General features: G+C 37.4%; 1 protein-coding gene across 1 annotated transcript in view; it reads right to left on the bottom strand.

The window, feature by feature from the left end:
* LOC101895633 (uncharacterized) overlaps positions 1–14,757 on the bottom strand; it is a 46,833-nt gene that overhangs the window by 28,218 nt on the left and 3,858 nt on the right. Inside the window, exons 3-4 of the mRNA XM_059123434.1 lie at positions 2,683–2,826; positions 1,130–1,241 (exon numbers count right to left, since the gene is read on the bottom strand). Coding sequence (XP_058979417.1) covers positions 1,130–1,241; positions 2,683–2,826 — 256 coding nt within the window. The remainder of the gene's footprint in view (positions 1–1,129; positions 1,242–2,682; positions 2,827–14,757) is intronic.

Genomic DNA, 14,757 nt, shown 5'->3' with positions numbered 1-14,757 from the left:
AATCATCAAAATACCGAATATCGGGAGGTACCGTTATATGGGGACTATACCAGAACGTGGACCGATATATCTCATTTTCAATACCAACCATCCTAGACACAATGCAAATAGCTCTGCTAAATTTTGGCGCTCTACGTCAAACAATGTGGGCTGTATCGTGATTTCAACAGACAGACAGACAGACAGACGGACATCGTTAAATCGACTTAGAATTTTATGCTGATTATGAATATATATACTTTGTTGGGTCTGACATGAGTATTTCGGGGAGTTACAAACGGAATGACAAAGTTAATATACCCTCCATAGTATGGTGGAGGGTATAAAAATATACACCGACGTAGTCAGGTAATCTTTTTAAAGCTTTCTCAACAGTTTTCTTGAAAAAATTCTGTTGGACACTTGGAAATGGTCGTGGAAGTTATTTCTGGCCACCTCAGTAGATAAATGCATGTAATTATGATCGGAAAAGATATTATTGCGGATTATTCATTCGCATTATTTAAGTGCTATACCTAAATCGGTATATGAATTATTTATTCGTTTTTGCTACACTCAAAGACTTATTTAAAGATTGGAACCTCTTTTTTAATATCAAGGGACATGCGGATAGATAGATGGATATAGTTAAATCGACGTAAAATTTTACTCTGTTTGTCCTCAAAGAATATTTTGAGGTATGACAAACCGATAGCAAAATAATTTACTCCCATCTTATGATTGAAGTCATAAAAGACTAGTTAAGTTGGACTGTCTTCTATCATGAGGTGGACAAAACTAAAAACTTGCAGCATGATTTCTAATCGTCTAAATGGGCTCAAAACAAGAAAAAAATGATTTGATAGTCGGCAATTTGATAGATTGATTGGAATAAGACTGAAACTTATATGGTTTAGACAATTCCATTATAAGATTATAATATATATTCTTTATCAGCATAAGTTTCTATGCCAATTTAGCAGTACGTGGAAATTCACTCTACATAGATCCACACGAATTTAATTTGATGCATTTTTGGTTAGTAGATGTAAAACACCCATATCACTGCACAGCCAGATTAAAGGAGCTTTGACGGTATTAGTCATATTTTTGAACTTACAACGTATAATATTAAGGTGGAGATACTTACTTCCTGTTGAATATGTATTCAAGCGAGGGCAATTTTCAAGCATTTCTATATCTCCAATACATTCACCGGGCCCACTTATCCGAACTATGAGGTTGCTCCAGGTGTTTGTTATCTACATATCAGAAACATATAAATTAAATATGCATTTGTTTATTTTTGTCGATTGAGGACATAAATCAAGAAGTTTATTTATCTTATGTAAAATGAAACAAATAGCAAGCCACTTTTTTGCCACATGTTTTCATTTAAAGCTTCGTTCCTTCGCTTGTTCATCAGACTTAGTTTAGGACGAGCTCGTCTCGAAAGATAAATTAACAATTAAATCGTAGACATATGATATTCGCCTTACTAAGGCAAATAAAAAACAAGTTAAAAGGCAGTAAGTTCGGCCGGGCCGAACGTTGAATACCCTCCACCATTTGAAAAGAATTTGAAAATAAAATCCTTAAAAAATTCTGTTAAAATTTTTAAAATACCGAATATAGCCGTTATATTGGTGTCTATACGACGTGGACCTACATAGGCATTGTTTGTCATAAGTCATTACCAAATTCAAATTTAAAACTTTAAGTAAACTGTGAATAATGTAGCTAATATCATCAAAATATCCTATATAGGGAGGTACCGTTATATCGGAGCTGTGCGAAGACCTGGACCCGCATAGACAATTTTCTGTCATAGGCTGTAGCATCCATTACCAACTTCAAATATGACATTTCAAACAAACTCGTGAAAATACCGAATATGGGGAGGTACTGGTATATGGGGCCTATACGAAGACCTGGACCTGCATAGACAATTTTCTGTCACACACTGAAGTTCCCACCACGAACTCTAAATACGTAATTTGAAACAATTCGGGTGCATAATGACGCTAAAATCATAAAAATACCGAATATAGGGAGGTACCGTTATATGGGGTCTATACGAAGACTTGGATCTGCACAGACAATTTTCTGTCTTAGATTGTAGTATTCATTACGAACTTCAAGTACCAAATTTTAAACAATTCCGGTAAATAATGTCGCTAAAAGCATCAAAATACCAAATATCGGGAGGTACCGTTATATGGGGGCTATATGAAAACGTACATGGCCCATTTACGAACTTAACCTGCCTACTGGAAAAATAAACATTTGTGCAAAATTTTTGCCTTCTATCTCAATTCGTTGGACAGATAGCGTGATTACAACAGACAGACGGACAGACAGACAGATGGACATCGCTAAATCGACTTAGAATTTTACGCTGATCAAGAATATATATACTTTCTTAGGTCTGACATGAATACTTCGAGGAGTTACAAACGAAATGACAAAGTTAATATACCCTCCATAGTATGGTGGAGGGTATAAAAAGAATATTTCTCAAACATCGAAATGTTGGCCTCATTTTTATGCAGTAATTTTTTCAAGATCATGTATTGGAAACTTATTCTCTGAAGTGTTTTTGTAAACAATTTCTTTAAGTAATAAACTGAGTAACAGGGCTTCACATTGTATTTAGAATTGTACAGTAATACGAAATTATTGTTTTTGTCGTATAAAACTTACCGGATTAAAGGTATTTTTGCTTACTTCCACTTCGCCAGTTAGTATAAAATATACCATTTGGGGCATATCTCCCTGTTTGATCAGCACACGGCTAGGGTTAATAACCATAAATTTGATATATTTTGCTAGCCGAGCTCGAGTTTTCTGTAAGAAAAAAGAATATTGTATTTAATATAAGCATACTGACATTTCTATTTTTAATTCGTAAATATTTTTGTTAATTTAATTCTAAATGCATAAATTCCTATTAGAAAACAAGTAAAAAAGCAGTAAGTTCGGCCGGGCCGATCTTTGAATACCCTCCACCATTTGGAACGATTTTGGAGATTTTCAACAAAAATAAAATCCGTTAAAAATTCTTTTAACATCTTAAAAAGACTGAGTGTAGCCGTTATATTAGGGTCTATGCGACGACGTGGATGCGAAACTTGAATAAAAAATTCGGTGAATATAGAGAGGTACCGTTATGTTGGGGCTATACGAAGACGTGGACCTGCATAGACAATTTTCTATCATAGGCATGATCCGCTACGAACTTTAAATACCAAATTTGAAACACTTCTGGTGAATAATATAAAACCATCAAAATGTCGAATATCGGGAGGTACCATTATATGGGGTCTATACGAAGACGTGGACCTGCACAGACAATTTTCCATCTTAGGCTGTAGCATCCATTATGAACTTAAAATAACAAATTTAAAACAATTCCGGTGAATAATGTCGCTAAAATCATCAAAATACCGAAAAAGGGAGGTACCATTATATGGGGGCTATACCAAAACGTGGACCTACATCACCCATTTTCATTATTAAAAGTCCTGCAGAGATAATACACATTTGAGTAAAATTTTATCAACAGACGAATAGACCGATAGACGGACGGACATTGCTAAATCGATATAGAATTTTATGCTGATCTTTATACTCTTGATCGGCATAAAATTCTATGTCCATTTAGCAATGTCCCTCCGTCTATCGGTCTGTACTTTGTGGGGTCTAAAACGTACATTTCGAGCTGTTACAAACGGAATGACAAACTTAATATACCCTCCATACTATGGCGGAAAATAGAAATGCAATAATCAATGTGTCAAAGGTTGAAAATAATTATAATATCAATATCAAATTAGAACCAGTAAAGAAAGTCTTAAAGTCGGGCGGGGCCGACTTTATGATACCCTACACCACTTTGCTAATTTAGTAGAGCTCCACATAACAAATAAAAGTTTTTATGGGAGAATTCAAACATATACGCTATGATTATAATTATAATTTAAAGTTCAAAGGACTAAATATGCCAAAGCATTTGTATCTTTTAAATTCGGAATTGTATTGCCCATTTGGTGCACAATTAATTTGAAATCGGATAAAGATATATATGGGAGCTATATCCAAATCTGAACCGATCTCGATAAAATTTGGCAAAGATATTTCTGAGCTGTATTTGATATATTTCCCTGAATATCGTTGTTACGGAGTGCATACTACGGCTGTGGGTAACAAATATGACAAATCGGATGAACAATATATATGGGAGCTATAGCTATATCTGAACCGATCTTCACTAAATTTGACATACTACCTTCTAGACCCGATTCGGTCGTAAGTGCCAAATTCCATCCCATTTGGACAAATATTAGACGTTTGGTGCACAATAAAAGGTAAATCGGACGAAGTTATATATGGGAGCTATATCCAAATCTGAACCGATCCCGATAAAATTTAGCAAGTGTATTTCTGAGCTGCATTTGATATATTTCCCCAAGTATTGTTGTTGCAGAGTGCATATTACGGCGGCGGTGGACAAAAATAACAAATCGGATGAACAATATATATGGGAGCTATAGCTATATCTGAACCGATTTCAATCAAATTTGGCATACATATTTTCAGACCTAATTTGGGTGTATATGCAAAATTCCATACAATTCGGACTGATATTACACGTTTGGTGCACAATAAAAAGCAAATCGGACGAAGATATATATGGGAGCTATATCTAAATTTTGACCGATTATTTCCAATTTCAATAGGGCCAAACAAATGATCTGTGCAAAATTTCATGTGGATCGGGCAATAAATGCGGCCTGTACTTTGTTTACAAAAATACATGGACAGACGGACGGACGGACGGACAGACGGACGGACAGACGGACGGACGGACATGCATAAATCGACTCAGAATGTGATTCTATGCAGATCATCAAAAGGAACTATGGGTCTATCTCGTTTCCTTCTGCCTGTTACAAACAAATGCACAAAGACATAATACCCTGACCACCTTGTGGTGTAGGGTATAAAAACCAATAGTTGTTATTACATATATACTTTATTAGTTGAACCACACATCGCTATTCCTTTCGCTACCCCTTTATATTCATTCAAAGTTTTATATACGAATATTTTGTGGTTTTTAAATGAAAATAAAACTAATTCTAAAATGTAAAAGCACGTAGTTTCTAATGCTTTAGATACAGTGATTTTTCTGTTTTTCCTTCACCAGCGATTTGTTTGGTCTACAAACGCGTAGGCCGACATGTCAGGTACAGCATGAGAAAAGCAGGAACATGCCAGATTTAGTCCACATACAAGAAGAGTTTGTCCTTGGGATTTGTTAGTTGTTATAGCAAATGCCAAGCGCACAGGAAACGGCATTCCTTTAAAGTCCAACGGAAATTCTGTTGCTCGTAGAGCAGCGCTCATTGCCCATTGGCATTTCATCACACTTTTCACACAATCTTGGTTTTGTGTATAACATTCACCATCGGTCAGTAAACTCACCACCAGAAAGTGTAACTCTCCCTCTCTCGTAAACATTTTGTTTGCTAATTCTTTGCGAAATGGAAAATCATGAATCATGATATCAAACAATATGATCTCCTACTCGTTGAAAGCTAAACTGTTACTTTTTGTTGTTGCAAAGAAGCGAGCAGTTCTGGTGGTGAGTTTGCCGATCGAGGGTGAATTTTACATACAAAACTATGATTGTTTGCGGGGTGTGTTGATTGGGCGAGCAATCGCTAGGCCAAGTAGTTAGTGGCTTCACGCTTTTTGACGAACTTTGTAATGAAATCTTCGGTAAAGATTTCTTGACATCTGTCATGCAAGTTCGTCAATTTTCGGAAGAACTAAAAAGTAAGGACAAGGCAAGCCAGGCTAAAGCCATGGTCTCCTTGGTAGGCATGCTAGGTATAAATGGTTAGGTCTTCTACATTTATATTTGCCAACATTAACTCTGTTGTATCGAGACATAAGAGGCACTACCTCCGTCTATTTCTCGATGAGCATCAGCCGGAGGTCATGATGTTGGCAGAACACAAACTATCTCAAAACCACAGATTTGAGATAGGAGGATATGTTAGTTTCTTACAGTATAGAAGTGATTTGAGGGGTGGGGGTACCGCTATACTAGTAGGGGAAAACATAAGATGTGAAAAAGTACCGCTTGATTTGGGACCCATCGCGTGTACTTGTGTTAGAATCTATAGGGCCGGCGGGTCACCACTGTACGCAGTGGCTATGTACTGTAGGCCATCTGAGATTTTCAATATAAATAGCTTAGAACCACTTGGGAACTTAGCTAGATCTGCGGAAGTTATAGTAGGGGCAGACCTCAATGCTAGACACACTAGCTGGTGGGGTGACCAAACATGTACAAGAGGACGGATAGTCTTTGATTTCCTAATCGGCTGTCCAGTTTTAAATGTAATACCCACAGAAGGACCGACCAGGGTCGCTTTTGGATCACAATCCTTTATCGACATCTGTCTGGCTTCGTCTGGTACCCATGTTGATGACAATGGGGGGGCGAGGGATTACAACAGTAGACTGTAATTCCGATCACAGAGCGCTGAAAATGACGGTATACGGGGACGAACCGGAACGTAGACCTAGACGGACTTTCTTCAACTATAGAAGAATGGACAAACGACAATTCAACAGGATATTGGCGGAAGAGCTTCCCAACTGCCAACTTCCTATAGATCGGAATGTCACTCAGTGAGGTTTTCCGAAATACCATGGAGTCCACCATGCCACGAGTGAGGTTTTCCGAAATGCCATGGAGTCCACCATTCCTAGAACATATTCTGGGAATAGAGACTTTCGCCAGAAATACTAGACCTTATCCGGCAAAAGAAAGTTCTACGGAGAAGATTATACCGTACCCTAAACCCTGAGAGGTATATAACTCTCAAGGCAGAAATTCGCAATGCGGATAGAATTATCCAAGGAGCAATTGCGGAATACGAAACAGTTCAGTGGGTCCAATTCCTCAATGGAATCCAGGTGGATGAGCGTATGTACGGTAAAGTTAAGGCTGCAGCAGGTATTAGCCGCCATGCCAAAATCCCAGAACTCGTCGGCAGCGATGGGACCACGGCAGTCATGTCTAGCCAAAAGGCTAACATGTTAGCGGATGTTGTTCAAGGACAATCTGATGCCGTCGATACCACTCCTTTCAGCAATGCTATTAGAAGTGATGTATCAATTTATAATGATAACTCACCACTGGTGACATTTGCAGATAACTTAACTGCAGATGGTTCCATAATAAGTGAGGAAAATACATGGCGTAGTAATAAATTCCTAAAAGCTCCCAATATCGGAGCAGGGTTGAAAAGAAGATCTAATCGCAAATCCGCAGGACCTGATGGAATCCCTGACATTGTGTTAAGGAGGACCGATGGCGCTGCCTGGAAACATATAGCGATTATCTTCAACCACTGTATAAATCTGGGCTATTTCCCGGTTTCATGGAAAAGGGCAATTACAATTCCCATCCTGAAACCTGGCAAGGACTCGACATTATGCAGTAGTTATAGACCAATTACCTTACTCTCAGCGTTCGGGAAGCTTTTTGAGTATTTTTTACTCTCTGATATAAGAGAGAAGTTAGAAGAAGGAGCAATCCTATCTGATAGTCAATTTGGCTTCAGGCAGGGTCATTCAACTTCACATGCCCTGATGGTCTTAGGGGACTATGTGACTAAAGCTCTAAATAACAAACACATAACTATCGCTGTTAGTTTAGATTTTGCCAGAGCGTTCGACAACGTATGGCAAAATGCCATTATATATAAAATGAGAAGGCTAGGCTTTGAGTTTAATATATGTAGAATGGTAGCTAGCTTTTTAGTCTTTTCCGTTTGAGCGTTTGTAAGACACTGAATTTATTTATTAAAAAAACATTTCTTAAGAACTAGTTGTGATAATATGACTTAACCTAAATTATAACTAAGTGTAAATGAGAGAGAGAGAGAGATAGATACCAACCGTACACATGCATATGCACCATGCCACCATAAAACTTAGGGGGAGGTCATACACACGCATAGCTATCTCACATGTGGCAAGCAAACATGCTGCACTTGCTTATCAGTCTGAGTAAAGATTACATCCCATAATCTAACTCCACCATAACACATGCAGCAATTGAAAATTCTGTATTATTTATTTCTAACTCGAAGGTCTGCTCACCACATTTTCTTATCTTATTTCATGTGGACTGTATTAAGAAGATCCCAATTTAACAAATCCCTTTCATCTACACTAGGTAGCCCCGCTATTCTCTTTTATTATAAAAACATGTTCACTTATCCGTGAACATTCTTGGCAGGGGCAAAAATACATATAAAATATAAAAATTACAAATATGAACAATAAAATAGATCTAATAGAAGTGACATTTTAAGAGAAAAGAAGTTAAGTTATAGCACCCAAGTAACTCCTCCATCTATCCTGCCTGGCTCTCTTGAACATCCCTCCTCCTTTATCTGCCGGCTTCAATTTCCAAGCCGAATGCTTTTTATCTGTCGTCTTCTTTCTGTAGCCAAAGTTTCCATTCTTCTCTGGAAGCGCCGTCTCACCGACCTTGGACAGTTTATCGTTCCAGCGTTCATAATTTTCTGTCACCTCGGCTTGTATTTTATTCGCTGCACCACTTCCACTAGTCATCTTCATCACAACTTGACCGTCTTCCAGCATCTTATTATTCCAGCGACGCAGATTGCTTTTCTTCTTAGTTTTCATCTCGCTGGCAAACAGCTTATCTTCGACTTCTTCCAATCTCCCTGTGTCGAGTTTTCCAGGGAGCTGTCCATCTACCTTTTCCAAAGTTGATTCTCTTTCGGCAATTGGGTCTTCCATATAAACCTCTTCAACCATCATTTTTTCGTTGATATTGACCACTAATTTTGCAGCCAATTCATCAGCCTCGATTTTGGATGTTTTCTGCGATATGAGCAACTCTTCCTTAAGTTGCATTATTTAGCCTCCAGCAGAAATATCCTTCTTTCTTTTTCTGGTAATTCTAGATTTGCAGCCAACCCGTCACGTTCGGTTGTAGCTGCAAGTCGTTCTCTTTTTGCACAAGACAACTCATCACTAAGTTGTCTTATTACCGCCTTCAACGCCTTGCCCTCGCGTTCTGCCTCCTGGTTAGCCACTCGTAATTTGTCCTTAGTATCCTCGGCTACACACACAGCATTTTCGACTTCCTCCTTCAATTTGGAGACAAGTTTGAGGGCATCTTCTTTTTCATCTTTCTGTGAAATCAAGGCAAACTCCATTTCCTTAATATCACCTTCCATTTTTCTCATTGCGGCTACCGCTGCTTCGCGCCCCTCTCGCTCGACGTCCAATTTGGATGTTATGCAGGCCACTTGTTTCTTCAAGCCAAGGACTTTCTCTTTGGTCTCCACATTAAGAGCCTGCGTGACTTTAAGGATGATCTTAACATCTTCCAAATACAGCCTCGCTGTCCCATTCGGCTGACTTGCTCTGATAGCAGCTGCTAGTTTGGACTTCTTTAGAAGCATCTCTAAAAATCGCCTATGAACGCCTGGATACGATATCACTTCTCTTGCCGCGTCCATAATTTTTTCTTTGGCGAAGTCAAATACGCCTTCTATGGCTTCTTCTGTCTTTAAGGTACTCATTATTTCCATAATTGTACCCATCATTTCGAGAAGAGTGGCAGCCTCTTCCTTTAGTTTCATCATTGGCGGCCGTTTCACCGATTCGTCCTCCTGGGCATATGCATCACCCCTTCTGTCTGAAGATTTCAAATATGAGGCCCCCTCGGTGTGCACCGCCACCACAGTCTTCTGTGCTGAAGTTTCCTTCTGACTCAGCATCCTTTTATTTGGCTTATAAATTTCTTCTGTATGGGAACAATTCCAGCTGCAGTTTTAGCTCGGTAATTTTCCACTCTTGAAGACCAATTTTAGCCTGATAGAATTTCCTCGATGTTAAGGCAAATTCTTCAACATTTATCCTCTACCGATCCGGCTCGGTGGACCAATGTAAATTGGGATGAATTAAAAGACACAAAGTCTTTTCCGTTTGAGCGTTTGTAAGACACTGAATTTATTTATTAAAAAACATTTCTTAAGAACTAGTTGTGATAATATGACTTAACCTAAATTATAACTAAGTGTAAATGAGAGAGAGAGAGAGATAGATACCAACCGTACACATGCATATGCACCATGCCACCATAAAACTTAGGGGGAGGTCATACACACGCATAGCTATCTCACATGTGGCAAGCAAACATGCTGCACTTGCTTATCAGTCTGAGTAAAGATTACATCCCATAATCTAACTCCACCATAACACATGCAGCAATTGAAAATTCTGTATTATTTATTTCTAACTCGAAGGTCTGCTCACCACATTTTCTTATCTTATTTCATGTGGACTGTATTAAGAAGATCCCAATTTAACAAATCCCTTTCATCTACACTAGGTAGCCCCGCTATTCTCTTTTATTATAAAAACATGTTCACTTATCCGTGAACAAGTGATATACCACGTGCGCCTGATAGGCATTTACTCCTGATTTATGCGGATGACATATTTGTCGCTGCTATGGGAGCCCACGCTGGGAATACTAATAACAGACTGAATGCATATTTAGAGCAACTCTCTGAATACTTCCAAACCTGGAAAATGCATTTAAATGTCGATAAGTGTGAGGCTATAACCTTCAAAGGCAAGAAGAAATACCTGTACCGTAGCGCCAGACAGTACGAACCTTCACTTGCAATTGGAGGGGAAGCCATTAAAAATTCAGACCAAGTCAAATACTTGGGAGTTATTTTTCATAGCAAATTTGAATTTGTAAGACATATTGACTATTTTGGACCTATCAACGTGCCATCGGCAGAAGAGAAGGGCTGACTGTAGAAGTTAGGTCATTAATCTACAAACAGATTATTAGACCATTAATTGCCTACGTCTTTCCTATTTGGTTTGGGATCTCTTCCCACCAAATGGAAAGGCTTCGCATATGGGAAAGACGGATTCTTAGGTCCTGCTTGGGCTTAAGGCCAACACAGGGTGAAGATGGGATATGGCGCATACCGCCCAACAGGGTAGTATATAGTTCCATAGACTTCACCCGCATAGATAAGTTTCTAATGACTAGTGCCCTCAAATTCCTAGATCGGGCAACTTCGTTAGATAATAGTTTAGTTAGGGAAAGCCTTTTACACGACACTGATGTACAAAGGCTAATTCGGGCCAATTATAGGCCGCCGAGTAGCTTAGTTACACTAGATGAAGAAGGTCTTCTATATAGAGAGGACACACTCCTCTTCTATCATCGCAGGTTCGGCTCGCTAGACATTGACGACACTGTCTACCAAATAGCCCAGTAACTGGTGTAACGCCCTTTAATTGTATATATTGTATATAGTAGAATGTAAATTAGATTAAGTAGCATAAATAGATTTAAGTTTAGTTTTAATATAGTATGTAAGAAACAAAAATTATAAAACTGTTAGAGTCCTCTTTTTTTAAACATCTTTTTTTAGGGGAATTATTAATGTAAATTTATTTTACATTTATGTTTATTGATTAATTGAATTAATGTTAGGTAACATTGGCTATGTGACCCCCCTTGTTGTATTAATTAGATAAACTTAGAAAAATAAGAATTATGCTAAGTAATTTTAAGCCATAGACTTAAGAACTATTGTTAGATAATAAGTTATTAAATAACTATGTGTAGAGATCGGATGGAAAAAATAAACTTGAAACTTGCGGGGTGTGTTGAATTTCCCATAGGCGGTCTGCGTAGTTTTTTTCTACTATTGCCTAATACTATTGCAAATACTTTGTGGATCTTGGTTTCTTAATAAAATATTGAAATCTGAGCCGATTTCAATATAATTTTACAATTCTTTTTTTTGTGCCAAATCCCGTCACTCATTCCTAATTTCATTGGAATCGGACATACATATCGCGTTTCATGCATAAAATGTGTGAAATCGGCCGAAAATATGTATGGGATATACATCCAAATATGGACCGATATCAATATAATTTGCCAAACATATTTTTGTACCAAGTTTCATCACATGTTCCAAATTTCACTGAATTTGGGGATACATAACGTGTTTGGTGAAATTAATACACGAAATTGGCCGAAAATATATATGGGAGCTATGTCTGAACTAATTTCAATATAATTTGGCAAATTTATTTTTGTAGCAAATTTCGTCACACATTCCAAATTTTATTGGAATCGGCCGATAATATATAGGGGAGCTATATCCAAATCTGAACCGATATCAATAAAAATTTGGAAATTTATTTTTGTTCCAAACATATTCCAAGGAACTATATCCAAATCTAAACGGATTTCAAACGTACGAACATTTTCTTCTTTTAAAAATATATATGTGTTTTTAACTTTCTATTCTACAAGGGCCTTGACAAAGGAATATGAAAGATTAATGCATGCCTGGAGCGGGCGATTTTAATTCTGGAGCTTCTTAAAATTAAATATATTTTGGATATAGACGAGAAAAATCATCAACTTCATAAACTTGATAAGTCTTGCACATGCGTACAGCCGAAGAGCCATCGACAGTAAATTTTGCAAAAGCAATGATATAATATATAAACACGTCATTGTTTGTACTTTGTATGACGATGCGGCGATTTGGAGGTTTTTGAAGTAGCTGACATCAAATAAATGTCAAAACAGCGCAAAATTTTACTTCCACGGAAAGAATTTTTCTCGAGAGATGATTGCTCCAAGCATGTATAATTGAGGACAACAATTTGTGCATACATCTTTTCCGTACCGTGCAAAATTTGAAATGCTTTTGTTTTTTATAAAAATTAAGCTGTTTAAATCAACAATATAGTCGGGTTCCTCAAACAAGAAAGAATTACTGAATTATTCGAAGACTGTTTCAGGGAACACTTTCAAGATTTAGCTGCATATTTCCTTTCACTTCGATATACATAGAATATATATTTTGCTATATATACGATATCTTGGATATCAGCATCGATGTAACGCTAAGAACTTACCTTTTCGTGTATTTGTGATTTCGCAGTGGTCAAAAAATATTTGCGGATTAATTTCGTATTTTTAACATTTTAGCCGCTAAATATAATCCGATGACCATTCACATTGGTAGACTTCTGCAGCTTCCTTAACTCTAGATTGTGAACTTATTGAAAATTGCGAATAATTTTCCTTTGATTCTCCTCGCATATGGTCTAAGTTTTCCTGTAGCCCTCATATAAACTTATATCCCAAATATTCGGTATTATGATGGATGTCATACAAGCCTGTGTCACATGATAGGCAGAAGTTCTTCACATTGCTATCCATCCGGGCCTAAAACGTACGGTACTCACTTTATATTAATCCATGACTGCTAATACCGCGTCAAAGTGAGAGCATTTTCAATTTCAATTTCGTGAGGATCGAGACATAATTGCGACCTGTAATGTCATTACAAATTAACACGGGCAGACGGACGGACATACATAGTTAGATCGACTCAGCTCTGCGAGATAGGAAGATCCATATATGTACATGCAATTTGACAGCAAAGTAATTAGCCAGTTGAAATTTCTTCGTAACCTGGGAGGGAGCCTCCGCTTCTACCAAACTTAGATCAGGTGTAAAAACTAGAAAAATAGGTCCACACTTTTGGTACCTCCTTACCTTTGTAAGAATATTTTGAATATTCGTGAATATCGCACATTGGATGTCTATCAAATCCACTTTTTCTAAACAAAAAGTAACCATTTTCGCACAATTCACAAAACGGAGGTTATTTTGGTAAAAATTTTAAAAATAGTTTCAAACATATTGGTCCTGGACCTATTATGCCTATAGGCCCCGGAACAACAATATTTGCGTGAAAAGCAATAATAACCAGTAAAGAAGGTCAAAAGTTTGGCGGACCTACTATATAATACCCTACACCCCTATGAATGTTTTGTTAATCTACCCGTAACAAATAAACGTTTATATTGGTTTGTATTTATATGAAGTAGATCATACCAACTAATTATTAGTTGTAAATCGATCTCGAACATATAAATAAGATGTATCTTATATGTTGTACCAATTATCATTGTTATGGATTCCATATTACGGATTTGATGGATTCAAATATCAAATCGGATAAAACAGATATAGATATATCTGAATTGATTTTCAATGAATTTGACACACTGATTTCTAAGCTGACTTCGGTTGTCCGCCTGACTCATTTGGTGCACACAAAAAATCGGATAAAGATATGTATGGGAGTTATATTGAAATCTGAAACGATGTAGACGGCATTTGTTATTTCTAAGCTATGTTAGATATCTTATATCGATAATATTTATTATGGATTCCGTATTACGGTTAGGAAGGACTTAAAATTCAAATCGATTCTATGAAGTTAATCAAAATAATATTGATCCAGTTCCTGCTCTTTGAGAGCTAAATGAATGACCCTTAATTTGGATGTTAGAATGCTAACGCATCTAATAGTTGGCATATCTTGAAAGATTTGTATTATAAGATATCACCCGACTACAGCCTTTGCTGACTTGTTTTGTATGGCAATTGACAAAAACACACGAGCTTTGATTAAAATTTAACGTAAATGCGCTATGACGCCAGGGAATCCCTAGACGGACTGGGCGTACACAGTTAGGAAATTCTCGCATTTATCGATGAGATCCTACAGAGCGGTTCCAGACTAACTGACCTCCCTGACCTCGCCCTCACAGACGAGGGCCTGAATAAGACTATTATTACAGACA

Source organism: Musca domestica, unplaced genomic scaffold (assembly GCF_030504385.1).
Source record: "Musca domestica strain aabys unplaced genomic scaffold, Musca_domestica.polishedcontigs.V.1.1 245, whole genome shotgun sequence".
Taxonomy (NCBI): domain Eukaryota; kingdom Metazoa; phylum Arthropoda; class Insecta; order Diptera; family Muscidae; genus Musca; species Musca domestica.
Note: the sequence above shows the minus strand (reverse complement) of the source record. Positions and strands in the feature narration are given on the sequence as shown.